Source organism: Sinocyclocheilus grahami, unplaced genomic scaffold (genome assembly GCF_001515645.1).
Source record: "Sinocyclocheilus grahami isolate Dianchi unplaced genomic scaffold, SAMN03320097.WGS_v1.1 scaffold381.1, whole genome shotgun sequence".
Classification (NCBI taxonomy): Eukaryota; Metazoa; Chordata; class Actinopteri; order Cypriniformes; family Cyprinidae; genus Sinocyclocheilus; species Sinocyclocheilus grahami.
Window position 1 is genome coordinate 34,309 of NW_015505560.1, and position 16,573 is coordinate 50,881.

General features: G+C 36.0%; 1 protein-coding gene across 1 annotated transcript in view; it reads right to left on the reverse strand.

The window, feature by feature from the left end:
• LOC107549788 (receptor-type tyrosine-protein phosphatase mu-like) overlaps positions 1-16,573 on the reverse strand; it is a gene marked incomplete at its 3' end in the record, with an annotated part of 77,356 nt that overhangs the window by 33,328 nt on the left and 27,455 nt on the right. Inside the window, exons 6-8 of the mRNA XM_016230963.1 lie at positions 5,939-6,215; positions 1,464-1,500; positions 912-986 (exon numbers count right to left, since the gene is read on the reverse strand). Coding sequence (XP_016086449.1) covers positions 912-986; positions 1,464-1,500; positions 5,939-6,215 — 389 coding nt within the window. The remainder of the gene's footprint in view (positions 1-911; positions 987-1,463; positions 1,501-5,938; positions 6,216-16,573) is intronic.

Below are 16,573 nucleotides of genomic sequence, written 5' to 3' on the forward strand. Positions count from 1 at the left end.
CAGCAGATATAGATATTAAAAATGTACAGAATACTGATGACATCATTTCCTGCTCAGGGATAGGGCCGGAATCCTTAACTTCCTGTTTCAGTAGGAAACATACAGGAAATAATTTGTGTTTCTCATTTAATTCATTTCAGGTTCCATGTTTTTTTCTCTTTGTTGGTCAGTAAATGTGTTTGTCGCTGCAGCCGAATCAGAAGAACCACATTCATCCGCTGATTATATCAAATCATGGGTCTATTTCAACCTTGAATATAAAGCACAACGCAATAAATGTAGCTCATGTGCATCAGTCTGGTAATGACAGAGAGAGTTTGCGATGACAAATGAGAGAGATCTGCTTGCGTTTAAAGAAACATATTTGTCTGAGATACTTTATGGGCTTAAAAACACCTAAATTCACGTTTAGCTTCATACGTTTGAAAAACTCATACAATGAGTGCAAATAACTTTCTTGTTTTGACATATTTCTTACTAAAAGAGGACGTTGGGTTAATGGAGGGTCGTTCAGTTATTATCATTAACTAAACCCATAAAAAAGCTTTGAAATAAAATAAAAATTCACTGAAATAAAATATAAAAAACTTGTTTTATTTCAGCTAGTTACCAAGACAACATTCAGCATTTTGGTTTAACTTAACTAAAACTAATATACAAATGAATAAAAATTATATAGACATATTCAAAAATAATAAAATGATAAAATCATGCAACAACAAAAAAACAACAAAAATTTAACAAAAAAAAAAACTAATTTAAATAGTACTTAAAAACGTCAACAACACTAAAATAACACTGAACACTGCACAAGTTGATGTAATCGGCGCTTTATCTCTGCCAAGATTATGTTAGAGACAGATTCTTCAGTTCATCCACACACACATGCAGTGAGTGAGTGAGTTTCTGACCTGTTAGCTGGTTGTCTCCAGCGGCCGGAGCGATGCGAACGTAAGGAGTGGTGAGCTGCGTCACCAAGATAGCAGCTGCAAGAACAAGATCCACACACATGCAGAAAGACAGAGAGAATCAGTGTGTGTGTGTGTGTGTGTGTGTGTGAGAGAGAGAGACAGTAGAAACAAACAGGAGAAAGAAGAAAACGAGCAGTTACTGAAAACCTGCACAAGACACACACAAAAGCAGAACCATGCAGCGCTTCGTCTTCACACACGCTCATTTATAATCCCAGGTCGTCATGTCTCTCGTCTCACGTTGCTCTTACTTTAACCTGAGTTAGTAATTAACCCCAGGTTAATGTGCTTATTTGCATATTTACAAGGTTAATAACATTGACTGGACAAGTGCAGCGTGTGAACCGTTTCAGAAACCGAATCAGGCTACAACACTAACAGTGTCTGTTTGGTCCGTCAAATATCAGTCACTGCTTCGTCATGCTGATTCCATGCACGTGTCTCAAATTAATTACATTTTTAATGTCCGCTTGCATAAATTAGAATACCTACCTTTGGTAGCGACACGGACGCAGTCGATTTTGGTCTCCTGAAAAACAAAAATACATAAAAAACTCTTGAATGATTCAATCGAACAAATAATTATTTACTTTGGCCAACATGTGCTGTTTCTAAATGTGCTACAGAAATAAACACGGTTGACTGATTGATTAATTGATTGATACACTGTGATATTCTTCAACATCCTCTGTGATCGGGACTTTTGAGATTAACCGTGTCAAAAATCCAGAATAATGACAAATTATTTTGAATTTTAAATTATATTCTTAATGGTGCTTATATGATTTTATATGCTTATTTGTGTAAATATGCACTTTCCCATGACTGTACATTGTCTGTGTTATGCTTCACTACTGTAAAACATTTTGGAGCTCTGGAAAGGTTTTATATAAATTAAACATAATAACAAAAATGTATTTTAATATTATATATATTATTATAATATAATTATAATTCTGTTTTTGTTTTTATTATGATCATTAATAATAATAATTATTTATTATTATATTGCATTTATTATAATGAATAAATGATATGTATCTACAGTAATTGCGTGTCGTGCGCATCAGTCGTCTGTGACGTTCACTGATGAATTTCCAGTGGCTCCAGTGTTTTCTACAGGAGTAAGTAATGTTTTACTCTTGTCAGCAGAATGAAAACAGTCCAGTAACTGGTTCTGCTGCTGCATGACTCCAGTGATGTATATGCTGGTATATTTTCTATGCCTGCTAAGCAGCTGCGGCATTAAAACTGCATTTCAGCTGAATGCTGTATGTGAGCGTTCAGAACGAGCACCTGGAGCTCGACTCGCTTTAGCGCCTGTAATCAAATTAACGTCTGACATCAGTCTTCAGCTACACGAACACCAACAACAAAGCACCTTGTTCTGCTTTATTACTGCTGTTCTATTTAATATGCCGACTGCTGTGCTCTCCTGTTCCGTCAGTTTATCAAAGCCAGCATACTGTTATTGAACATAAACAGCGTTTCAAAAGACTGAAACTCCTACTAGAGCTTTCAAACTACATCTGTTAAAATTACCACAATCCTTTAGGTCTTTCTAAACAGCCCAGCAACACATTAGTAACCACTTAGAACACCTTGGCAATGCCCTAGAAACACCCTAGCAACCACCAGAACCTGTGCAACAGTCAAGCAATGGCCTGGCGACTGCGTAGTATCCATTCAGAACAACCTAGCAACACCCTAGCAACCACCAGAACCTGTGCAACAGTCAAGCAATGGCCTGGCGACTGCGTAGTATCCATTCAGAACAACCTAGCAACACCCTAGCAACCACCAGAACCTGTGCAACAGTCAAGCAATGGCCTGGCGACTGCGTAGTATCCATTCAGAACAACCTAGCAACACCCTAGCAACCACCAAAACCTGTGCAACAGCGTAATAATGCCCTAGCAACTGCCTAGAAACCTTAACATCCTTGAAACGTCTCAGGAATCACACAGAAAACCTGCAAAAAATAGCTTTTAATTAAATGTAATCTTTTTAGACTTGATTTCCCACAAAATATCTAAAAATGCATGAAACAAATCAAAAGACAAATTTACTTGAGAAGCAAAACTGCATAAGATATTAAGACTTGTTTTCTTTCATATAAGCATACTTTGCCTCATTGCACTGGCAGATTTGTTCATTTGTGTTAAGTATTAAAAAAAAGAGAAAAAAATGCACTCAAATTAAAAAATAAAAAATAAATAAAAAAAACATTCTCTGAAAACTAGACTTAATATCTTATGCAGTAAATGGATGTTGTTATAAGGAATTCCAGATACTGGAAAATTAGACACAAACACTCAATAAGAAGAGGATTTTTTTTTTGTTTTTGCGCTGTATACAAGATACAAGTGTGGCCGGAAGGGTCGTCAGAGGCTCTTCAAGACTGTTTTAACACCACTGACTGGAATATGTTTAAGCAGGCTGCCACATAAGCAACTGTCACATCCACCCTGAACATCTCAACATCATTCATGTTTCCCAGCAGGTCTTGAAAAGCTTTAGTTTTATCACGGCTAGTGTTTTTCTAATCTTCAGCTTATCTTACACTGCACAGTGGCATTTAAACACACACTTCCACATCCACCCGTCCATTAGAGCCTAACAACGACCTTTGACCTGCTGAACGAGACTCACGACAACATAAACAAACATTCGTCCTGCTATTACAAAGAAAAGCAAACACTAATGTGCATTTATTTAGCAGCACATCCAGCGTCCTGACGGCACTGAAAGGCCTGATTTAATGAATTACAGCTCTTGAATAGACAGATCCGAGGACCGTCTCAGTAAGTGCCCGTCTGCATCCATCAGGAGGCTAAAACACAGATCCTCAGTCAATTAGGACATCAATTACAGCCGCCGGCTCTTCCACGGCCTTTTACAGCAGCTCGACTGTCAATCCGAACAGCGTGTTTTCTTTAAAAGCACGGTGAGAGAGCGCGAGATGCATTAAGTCAAAGCGAGTTAATTCACGCATGACACTCTAAAGCCTCGAGGAACGTCGCTGTGATACTCAAAGTGTTTTCCGAGCGGCACCTGCTCCCTGACGGCCTCTTCCGTGTGTTTTTGAGGACGTGGGTCGAGCTCGAGGCGTCCGGAGGGACTCTCTTCACCTCCGCTCTCTTTCTTATCCACAATTACCTTCCTCATCGACTCGGGTCGCCGCGCTTCTGTGGAGAGCCACTCGTCGAGAGCGTTTGTCTCTCCCACAGCGTCCGAAATTATCATTCAACACTGCAAAAATGACTTTACTACTTAGGATTCGGTCTTGTTTTCCAGTACATTCTTAAATCAGCATGCGATTACTTAAGATAACGTTGTTTTCTGAAAAAAGCATCAAAAGCTATGCTTAAAACAAGAGCAAATATCTGCCAATGTGATCAGAAAACCAGCTTGATTCAAAGGGAAAACAATAGAATTTTTCTGACTCCATCTGCAAATATTTTTCCGTTTGAAGCATAAACTCACCTAATGTTGATCAATTTCTCAGAAAGCAACACTTAATATCATTAAGTCATTTTGCATCTCCAGTAAATGTATCTTGATTTAAGGATGTTTAGATATTTGTGCTGGAAATGCAAGCACCAAATGCAAGTAAAAACTGGCACGTAAATAAATACAGCTGTCTGGTAAAGCAATGCAACATCACAACATCACATATCTGTTTTAGCTCTTACAGTAGCTACATTTACATGCACCCAAATAATCCATAACTGTATTGAAAATCCTTCATGTAAACACATCAGTCGATATGACTGAGCTCGATCCGAATGCAATTTCAAGACCTGAAAAAACACTTGAATATGATCATCTCAATGGATGCAAACATTGCATATGTTCACCACAGCCCTTTCATAATATGTCCTCGGTTTACATACATTTTACTTGGTACAAACTAGTCCTTGAATGAGAATATTCACTAAATATAATTCCAAAATAATCACTTGTTGTATTTTTGATTTGTAAGTCGATTTGAATAAATGAATAAAATGTAAATATTTGCTTAAAAAAATTATATTTGCTGACATATTTGTCAGCTTCAGATATATAATTGAGGCAAAAACATTAATTATTGCAATGGTTTTAGGTTGAGATACTGTCCTCGAGATACTGTTATCATTTTATTAATATAATCTCTTTTGTAAGTCGCTTTGAATAAATGCATAAGTGTAAATGTAATATTTTGAATCAGTTATTATTTTTATATTTTCAGTTTTATTTTAATTTGAATTAAAGCTAGGTAATTTTGTTGTTTTTGTCATTTTAGTAGTTGTTTATATATATATATAATTTGTATATATTATTTTTTACTTGTTTTGGTTATTTTTAGTAAATAAAGATAAACTAAAATGAAAGGAGAACTTTTACCTTGGCAACCAACTGAAGTTTAAAATATATTAAAGCAATAACCCCCGTGAAGCCGTGGTTTACAGTGAATTTATAACAGCTAACACGACGCGAAGTGCCTAAAACCCTCTTAGCTGTTATAAATTCACTGTAAACCACGGCTTCACGGGGGTTATTGCTTTTATAAAACGGTTATTCCATATACGTAGTAAGGTTTCACAAAATAAAACAGAGCAAATAAAGTGTAATGATATTAATAAACACAGTGTTCTTCCACCAAACAATGTAGCTCCTCAGAAACAGTTGTGGTTGCTACAAAGTGGTTGCCGAGCAACACACAAACGTAAACAAAGGTGTGTGTTACTTTGTAGCGTCATTTACAACAGCTTCGAACTCGGCTCAGCCAATCAGAGCCAAGCACCGGAACTCTCCGCTTTATAAATATATATATATATATATATACTGTATACATATGTATGTGTGTGTTTGTGTGTATATATATATATATATATATATATATACACACACACACACACACATACTTTTTTGTATTTCATTTGAAGTGTATTTTATATCATCAGTTTTGGTTTGAGTGAACACACCCCGTTGGCGGCGCTGACGGCCTGATAGTAGATGCTGTAGCTCTTGTGTGGCAGCAGCGGGGCGTTCCAGTATCCGCCGTAGGTCCGGTTGTCTCCGACGGTGAACGTCTGCGGAGATGAGACGCCTGCGGAGGGGAACTCAGCGCTGTAGTAGTACTGAGAGTTCAGCCCGCTGGCGTTATGATAGTGAACCGGCAGCGGATAACAGCGCAGGATCTCCGCTTCACCTCCACGAGCCCTTCGAGGACGCTCCTCCTCAACAACCACCTGATACACACTGAGAGAGACCGAGAGAGAAAATACTGCTTTACTGCACAGGACACACAAATAATGCTTTTATTCAGCAAGGATGCATTGAACTGATCAAAAGTGACAGTAAATGCATTTATAATGTTACAAAATATTTCTATTTCAAATAAATGCTGTTCTTTTGAACTTTCTGTTCATCTGTGAATCCTGAAAAATAAAATGCATCACAGTTTCCACAAAAATATTAATGTTTTCAACATTGATAATAATCAGAAATGTTTCTCGAGCAGCAGATCAGCATATTATAGTGATTTCTGAAGATCATGTGACACTGAAGACTGGAGGAATGATGCTGAAAATACAGCTGCGCATCACAGAAATACATTACAGTTTAACACATATTCACATAGAGAACAGCTGTTTTAAATGATATTAATATTATTTCACAAATGTTTGATCAAATAAATGCAGCCTTGGTGAGCAAAAGAGACTTCTTTCAAAAACATTAAAAAGTAAAAAAATAAAATTGACCCCAAATGTTTGAAGAGTACTTTACATTTGCATGACATTATTTTCATAACAATTCTGAGTTATTCTCATTAAATTCTCATTCAGTTCTCATTACTATAATACAGATTGTTTTATACTGTTTTAGAGAACAAATACTGGGTTTTTGTTAAAAAGAAAAATGCTCCTAAAAATATTATTAGAAATAATATGTAAAAAAAATTAAACAAAATTTAACATGTAAAATTAAAATAATAATAATTTAATTTTCACTATTTTATAATGTTTTATTTATTTACTTTATTTGATTTTGAAGATGCTTGAGTGTTACTTAAAGTCAAAAAAGTTAACTTAATTACAATTAAAAATTAAATCATATATAAGTGTTTTTACAATGCAGCGATGTGATTTTTTTTCTTCATTTTATTTATTTATTTATTTAGTTATATGTATTTATTTATTTTTAATTTCATGAAAATAATGTCACCGAATTGTTTTGGATTTTGAGGTGAAATATGATATGAAAACGTATTGAGAGCTACCTGAACAAAAAGGTACAGTATAATTTGTCTAGAGTTTAGTTTGATAAAACTTGCTTCAGTTCCAGATCTGACAGACTGAGGATGAGTGTGAGGAAGGTTATTGATCTATAACCATATTCATCGCTCTTTCATCTCAGAGCTTCTCTCTCAGTATTCTCCACCAGCGGAGGAAAACAGCGGCATAAATGAGCTCAAAGACGCTCGTGTTTGCTGTTTAATCATGTATGGACGTAAAGGGCAAACATCAGAAATTCCCTGTGTCAGTTTTCGGGAAGGGCCACAGGAGCCCCGGAGCGCCGCGCGGATACGCTAGAGCTAATGTCGATGTTAAGCGACCATGACAAAAACATGCAACAACAGCGGATGCAAACAGAGCTTGTGTTTCATGCACTTCACATGAACTAAAACAGAGTCAAATCTCCAGGCGCTGGCACAGAGAGGACAGAATGAGAGCGGCTAGCTGCTAGCTGAATGTTGACTGATGCTAATCTGACCTTTGGGTTCGCTAATCTGTAATAAAGTCTGGGTTTGCTAGCAAAAGGTTATCTGTGAATATAAAAAGCTGCATATATAAATATACTGTAGTTAATGAAATTACAAACTTCCACACCGCCTGCCCTTTCCTGTGCTCGCTCATTAAACACAGAAAAAACAAGCTGCTGGAAAACCCTTTTCTGGAATGTTAAATCTTTAGAGTTACTGCAGTATGGCAACAATATGAGCATAATCACCATATTCAGCAAGATTGAACACAAAACACACACACATGTATATATTATGAAAAAATATAAAAATCACAGCGAGTGTCACGGCAGACGCCTAAATCCACTACAATTTTATAAATCATACTGTTTCTGTGTCCCGGAATGTAGTTTTAAGAGTTTTCTAGGCGAGAATGTACATGTCTAGACTTCAAATATGCGTTTTGTTAATAAAGATAACGTCTATTTGAATATATGCTTTGATGTTTTGGGAGACGTGAGCTCCAGGGCGTCAGCGGCCGTTCACCGACGGCTCTGATGTCTCTATAGTGGTTAAACATGAGATATATTTCCTTTTGGTTAATTCTAACGGCCCGTCTTTGCTCTCATTAATCTATTATTTGTTCCAGAGCAGATAGTTTTGGCTGAGGGCAAAGTCTCATCACGTTATATTTTATGTAACTTTAATGTTGCATAGCAAAGCGCTGCCTTTGTACTTTTGACTGAATTGCCTTGCAACTTTTATGATGGCTGTTGCTGTTGCTGTTTATTAAATACTATTATTCAATAAATAATATATTATATACATAATAGTAGTAGTATTGGGAAACAGTGTGTGTGTTCGTGATGGTGATTTTAGTGACATTACTCCACGGTTAGGTGCGACAAGAGACAAGTTTTTCTGAGTGAGTCCGCAGTAAAGACTTTTATATTGAAAGAGACTAAAGCAGCGTTGTAAACAAGGAAATTATTTTACTTTCAACATCTTGTAAGACGCAGTTAACAGATGCAGTGTCATCAGAAATCACCCTCAACAGATGAAATGATAGTAGGACAAAGATATCGCTTTCCTCAGCGGACATTCAAACTAATGTTTTATTGTGAATATGAGATTGAGCTGAAGAATGAACGCTGTATCAGATGCAGGTAACCACACTCCATCTCTCTCTCATCATACAGTGAGCTTTTAATACAGTGATATAATAAGCTTTTAATGAAGCAACTCAACGGTCCTTCGTTACTAGTTCTATATATAATATTTATATTTTGTGTATTATATATTATATGCATTTGTGTGTGTATATATATCTATATGCACACAGAACGTGCATCAATAACACATATTCTCTTTCATTTAGTTTCAACATCATTTTCATAGGAAATTATTAATACAGGATGAATTCTATGACATTATCTGAATGAGCTGCTGTGCTGCATGCTAATACATCACTAGCCCACGGCATGCTGGGTAAAGGCGATCTCTGCCGGTCCTTCAGTTTAGAGATTAAATATCCTGTGATAAATTATTTAAGCCAATGAGAGACAGCGCAGGTAAGAGGGGAAGTTAATTAACAGCTGATGGCACGCTCAGGTCAAAGTTCAGAGGTCAAAGGGCAAATCAGGGCCTCACTGGAGCTCTGTGCTGATTACAGATGAACCAGAGACAGAGAGAAGAGAGTGTGTGTGATACTCATGATAAAGCTCAGGCTACAGAACTCATGAACAAACGATGAGATTTAAAATCACACACAGTCACACCGCAGGAAATTAACCTCCTCGTTAATGCAAAATCAGTAATATTTACACGCTCGCTCCATCAGAAATCAGTGGCGTTTCCTTTCTGAATGTGTCCTGTGGTGCGAGCATCGAAACTATTTTAAACAACAAACGTTTTGAAACATTTTATGAGCTCATGAAATGCTAATTTTTTAGACACTTTAAAAAAGCTTTTGTCACACCACAAGCTAAAAATGTGACGAGAAAACATTAAAAAAATTATCTGGAGAAACAAAATCAGTGACAGTGTCTGAAGTATAAACCTTTCCCTTACACATTTACACAAAGTTCAAGCAAAATATCCTAGCTCTGCATCAGCTGCTCAAAAACATTTACTTTGCAAAGCTCTGATAGTTTCATATATAAGCTATACAGACGTGAATAATACATTTATACTCAATTTTCTACTAAATAGATTGACTTAGACATCTGTAAGCTCTGATATGAACTTTCTGCTCTGTTTGTTCTGTTGTGTTTCTTTGTCTGGACACTGTAAACACTGTACACATGCCGTGTGATAGAGGTTGTTTTTTTTTTTTAATCAGAGCATTTTAATGAGAATGAGTACAAATAAACGAGCTGATACCGTTACCAGTATCGGTACGGGTCTTCAGGTCAGTACACACGTGCACGGAACAAATACAGCTCTGTTTTAAACACTGCATGTGCACAACGTAACGTTTTTTTGAAAATGTAAAAATGGCTGTAGTTTTCTGTGAGGGGTTGGTTTAGGGAAACAAATTACAGTTTGTACAGTATAAAAACCATTACGCCTATGGAGAGTCCCCGTAAACCACATATGCATGTGTGTGTGTGTTTGTGAGTGAGTATGTGTGTGTGTGATTGTGTGTGTGTGTGTGAGTGAGTATGTGTGTGTGATTGTGTGTATGTGTGTGTGTGTGTGTGTGAGTGAGTAGGTGTGTTTGATTATGTGTGTGTGTGTGTGTGAGTGAGTATGTGTGTGTGTGATTGTGTGTGATTGTGTGTGTGTGTGTGAGTGAGTAGGTGTGTGTGTGATTGTGTGTGTGTGTGTGTGTGAGAGAGAGTGTGTGTGTGTGTGTGTGTGTGTGAGTATGTGTGTGTGTGATTGTGTGTGTGTGTGTGTGTAAGAGAGAGTGTGTGTGCGTGTGTGTGTGTGTGTGAATAAGAATGTGTGTGTGTGTGTGTGTGTGTGTGTGTGAGTATGTGTGTGATTGTGTGTGTGTGTGTGATTGAGAATGTGAGTGAGTGAGTGAAGTGACATGTGGCCAAGTATGGTGACCCATACTCAGAATTAGTGCTCTGCATTTACCCATCCAAAGTGCACACACACAGCAGTGAACACACAGGGGCATCGTGCACCTTTGAGAATCCACAAGTGAAAGCCACTTTGGTGTCCTGGGCAAGACAAGATATGTCAAAAGGAGGATAAAAACTATTTTTAAAAAGAGCACAATACCTTTTAATTTGGGTGTAAATCAAATGGAGCCACCAAATTTAGATTTATGACTACTGACACTATAATGAAAAACCACAGTCATGCAGAATTAATTTTCAAAGAAAGATTTTTAGTTTTTTTAAAGTTGGCTCTAAAATCTCAAAGGCCACGTGCCGTTTTTTTTTATAACAATGCATTGTAAATGTCTTTACTATTACTTTAGATCAATTTAAAGCATCCTTGCTGAATAAAATATTAATTTCTTTTAACACACACTCACACACACATCTTGAACAGTAGTGTACAAATATATGGAAGTTTTGTGGACCCAATTTTAGTGGCTGAATAAAGGGTTCAAGAGGTCAACCTGCCATATCTACAATTTTCACAATGAAGACACTATGTATTTGAACACATTTATGCCACTAATTAATGACTAAATGTAAACAATTTATTAACCAAAATTAGGTATAAAACAACCTTTCATTTAGAAAAGTTTTTTTTTTCACAATATGAAACAATCAAAAATGTTAATATAGCTCATCATAAATATGCTATAGCTGGTTACTGAATGTGTGTGTGTGTGTGAGAATGTGTGTGTGTGCGTGCGTGCGTGTGTGTGAGCGAGTGTGTGTGTGTGTGTGAGTGAGTATGTGTGTGATTGTGTGTGTGTGTGTGTGTGTGTGTGTGTGAGAATGTGTGTGTGGGTGTGGGGATGTGTGGGTGAGCGGGAGTGAGAGTGTGTGTGCGCGTGTGTGTGTGTGTGTGTGTGTGTGTGTGTGTGTGTGTGTGTGTGCGTGCGTGCGTGTGTGTGTGTGTCTGAGTGAGTGTGTGAATGGGAGTGTGTGTGTGTGTGTGTGTGTGTGAGAGTGTGTGTGTGTGTGTAATAGGTTGAGTCCTGCAGATGGGTGGCACAGGAACCCATTTCCACATCTGAACCTGTAATGTTCTTCTTGCTGCTGTTACTGTGGAAACACAGGATCTTCTTCAGCCACTTATTATTCTGCAATAATTCAGCTTTATTTCTGAGAGAAGAACAGAAATGAGTGTGAGTGTGTGTGTGTGTGTGTGTGTTTGACGGGCCGTCGCTCTGTCAGTGCTGATGTGCGCGAGATGAACGGGGCCGCCTCGTTCAGCCCCGGGGCCAAACGCAGATCGCCGACGGCAACGGAGGATCCGCACGTCAAAGATGGCTGCCGTGGAGAGTGCGACATGCACTTCATCTGAGACGCACTTTGATCTGACGAGCCACACGTGATCAGAGACGCTGATGCTAACTACATCACCATAAAACTAAATCAGAAACAGAGACCTTCAGAGACCCAGCAGACAAATACCGCACACAAATAAAGCCTGGAAGTCATGATTAACTAAACCTATTCAAGACATTTCTATTAATTAAATTAAAGCTGATATTAAATACAAATATTAGATGAAAAACAAAAGTGAGAAAAGTTGCATCGGCAACTAATTGAAAAGGTTATTATAGTTAACTAAAACTGAAAATAAAACAAACTATTACAAAAAAAAAAAATTTCATTACTTGAAATATAAAACAATGAACTGAAATAATATCAATATATTTAAAGGAATCATATAAATATATATAGTAACTGAAATACAGCAACATTTCTCATTTTCATTCAACTAAAACTTCATAAAAAATATTAACAATTATATAAAATTTAATATATATACAGCACACACACACACACACACACACACACACACACAAAAAAAATAAACAAATAAAAAAATAATAAACAATAAAAATTAATAAAACCTATATAGACACACACAAAAAAAACTACTATAAATGACAAAAACACACAAGAAAATTACTAAAACTTTATGGATAATTAAAAATTATGTAAAATATTAACAAAAACTATATAATATTATCTTAGTAATAAATAAATAAATAAATAATTAATAAATAAATAAATACCATAATAACATCTTAATGATACTAAAATAACACTGACTAAAACTAAAATAAAAAATAAACCTAATTAGTAATATTAAAAATAATCATAATAAAAATAGCAAAAGCACAAAAAAAACGACATTTAAAATGAAAAGTGAAATTTATAAAAATAAAGGGTAATTTAAAATATTAATTAAAAATTATAATATTGTTTAATTATACTAAAATACCACTGGGGGGGGGGAAACAACAACAACAACAAACTAAAAATAGTATTATTTAAATAATAATAATAATAATAATAATGGTAAAAGCACAAAATAAAACAGTGAAAATATAATAAATAAAAGCTATAATAATAAAATATCAAACATGGCTCGTGAGAAATGGCGATGCAACTAAAGATCATCACAAAGTTTCGGGAGCTGTTTAATGAGCTTGTTTACACACCATCTGTAAGAGAACTACACAGCTAATGTGTAATTAAGCAGCTCTGATGAGTTGTCCGCATCGATCACATCAGCCTGTTTCTCAGGAAGCTGTTCGAGTCGTGGACCGCAGCGACGCCACACAATCACTCCCCGAGCGCCTGAAACTAATTCATGAAAACCTCTAACGACTCTAGCGTGACCTGACAGGAAACCAGGGGAACACTTCAACATTAACCAGAGCTAAAAAACACACTTCTCTAGCATTTATTAATCTTAGTGCATTTCAACATATAGGATTACATTATTAAAAAAAGTTATTATTAATATAATTATAATTTTTTAATGGAGCTCAGCTAACATGAACTACGAATGAAAAAATACGCCTAAAACTGTATTTACCTTAATGTCAACATTTATGAATACATTATTACAATTAAAAGTTAATATTAATATAATTATTGTTTTAAATGGACATCAGCTAACATGAACTAAGAATGAAAAATACTTCTAAAACATTCATTAATATTCATTTCAACATTTATGAATATATAATTAAAATCAAAAATTAATATTTAATGGACCCTAGTTATATATTTCTAAAACATTGATTAATCTCGATTTTAACATTTACGAATACATTATTAGAATCTAAAGTTAATATTATTTAGCTAACGTTTGCCTGAGCTAACGATCATTATAATATCACCGCCCCTTAATCTGTAAGTTTCCACCCACGGCGCCGTTATTGTGTTTTCACAAGCGACAGCGGTGTACTAGCTCTAATGCCATGGAGAAAGTTTGAGCGGAGCACGCTAGCTGTTCTGTGTTTGTCTGCACAGACGAGCACAGAACACTGTTTAGAGTCCCAGCCTCAGACGAGACGACAGAGCAGTGCATTTATTGATGTATTTACTGTATATTGCTGCTGCCACACAGATCTACAATAAACATGAGATTTATTTCCCAGCTGTTTACCTTCACAGACATAACCCACTGTTTTTGTAACTTGTGTGTTTTTAACGTAATCTTGTGTGTGAATGAGAACTTAGTTTAGTGCTCACATGCTGAGACAGCCGCTTTCTGTGCGTGTGCTTCAGATGAGTGCGCTCAGAAAACCGTGTGTCAGTAGTTTAAACTCATATAGTTTAAAACCCATGATTTCAGCGCGATAAACATGATAATCAGAACCAAAACAGATGTTTTTAGCAGATACGAGATGTAATGGCGCAGCTCTATTCTGGAAAGGGGGCGGGGAGCGGCAGCTCATTTGCATTTAAAGAGACAGACACGAAAAACAGTGTGTTTCTGCTTCCACTCAAAATATGATACATCAATGATATAATCAAAATGATATAACACATGATCTGTGGTGTATTTTGAGCTGAAACTTCACAGACGCATTCTGGGGACACCTGAGACTTATGTTACATATTGTAGAAAGGGGCGTAATATGTCTCCTTTAAATGAAAATGCAAAATACAAAAACTGATTCAAAATTTGAATAAAAATTATAATAATATACTAAAATAACACTGCAGATCTGCTGTCTACTAACTAGGCAGTTTGTAACCTGATTTACTGTCATGTGTAAGAACAGAAGTCACGCCCTTCAATACAAAACATATTTACTGCAAAAAACTAAAATCTATAGATTCATAATTTCCAGTTAAAATATCTAAATCCCTTTGAAGCAGCATAAATGAGCAGATGAGCCGCAGTACAGCTTGTCTTCATCTTTAATATGTGTGCATTTTGTCTTTTGTTTTACACAAGATTTTTTTCACTTGTTTGCACTTGAAAAAATGTTTACATTCTGCCAGTGCAGTGAAAGAAAATACACACGTTAAAGACAAAATATATAAAACGTGTTGCTTCTCAAGCAGTTGCATCTTGTTTCAACGATTTTTTGACATTTTATCTGGAAAACAAGGCAAAAAGGCTAATTAAAAGCTTCTTAAGATGTATTCTTGCAGTGTGATACAATTGTTAAATATGAAATACAGAAATAATAGAAAGCAAAATAATTATGCTTTCTGGAGGAGCGTCTATGAAGCCTCAACATGCTGCCTATGTAGTGTACTCACTAGTGCTTGGAACGGAGCCAGATCCAGACTGATTTTTATGTTCTGAAAGAAGTCTCTTCTGCTCACCAAGGCTTCATTTATTTGATCAAAAATACAGTAATATTATTATAATCTAAAACAGCTGTTTTCTATGTGAATATGTGTTAAACTGTAATATATTTCTGTGATGCGCAGCTGTATTTTCAGCATCATTCCTCCAGTCTTCAGTGTCACATGATCTTCAGAAATCAGTATAATATGCTGCTTTATTATCAATGTAAGAAACCGTTTTTGCTGCTTAATGGTTTATTTTTTGGAACCTGTGATACTTTTTTCAGAATATCACCTACAGCTCAACCTGGCAAAGACTGAGCTTCTCGTCTTCCCTGCCTCTCCAACTCTACATCACAGAGAGGCTAGAATGCTGAATCCCTGACAATTTTCAAGCGACAGCTGAAAACTCATCTCTTTCGACGCTACTTGACTTCATCCTAAATAATAAAAAAAACTGTCTTTCTCTTTATTTATTTATTCCCTTTCTAGCTTGTACTTATTTGAACAATACCTAAAACTTGGTATAACGAGCACTTCCTGTGTCTGTTTGCCTCGTTAAGAAGAATCGCTTTATATATCCCCCAATTGTGAGTCGCTTTGGATAAAAGTGTTTGCAAAATGACTAAATGTAAATGTCTACATGAACACCACACCTTTAAGAGAAAGTGTGTGTGTGAGTGTTTGTGAGAGAGAGTGAGAGTGTGTTTGTGCGTGTGTGTGTTTGTGAGAGAGAGTGAGTGTGTGTGTGTGAGTGTTTGTGAGAGAGAGTGAGAGTGTGTGTGTGAGTGTTTGTGAGAGAGAGTGAGAGTGTGTGTGTGTGTGTGTGTGTGTGTGTGTGTGTGTACTGTGTATATTTATTATGTATACACTACCGGTCAAAAGTTTGGGATCAGTAAGACTTGTAATGTTTTTTAAAGACATCTCTTCTGCTCATCAAGGCTGCATTTATTTGATCAAAAATACAGAAAACAACAGTCATCTTGCTAAATTTTATTACAATATAAAATAATGGTTTCTATTTTAATATCCTTTAAAATATAATGTATTTCTGTGATGCGCAGCTGTATTTTCAGCATCATTACTCCAGTATAAAGTGTCACATGATCTTCAGAAATCATTATAATATGCTGATTTATTATTAGAATTATCAATGTTGTGCTGCCAAATATTTTTTTGGAAACTGATAC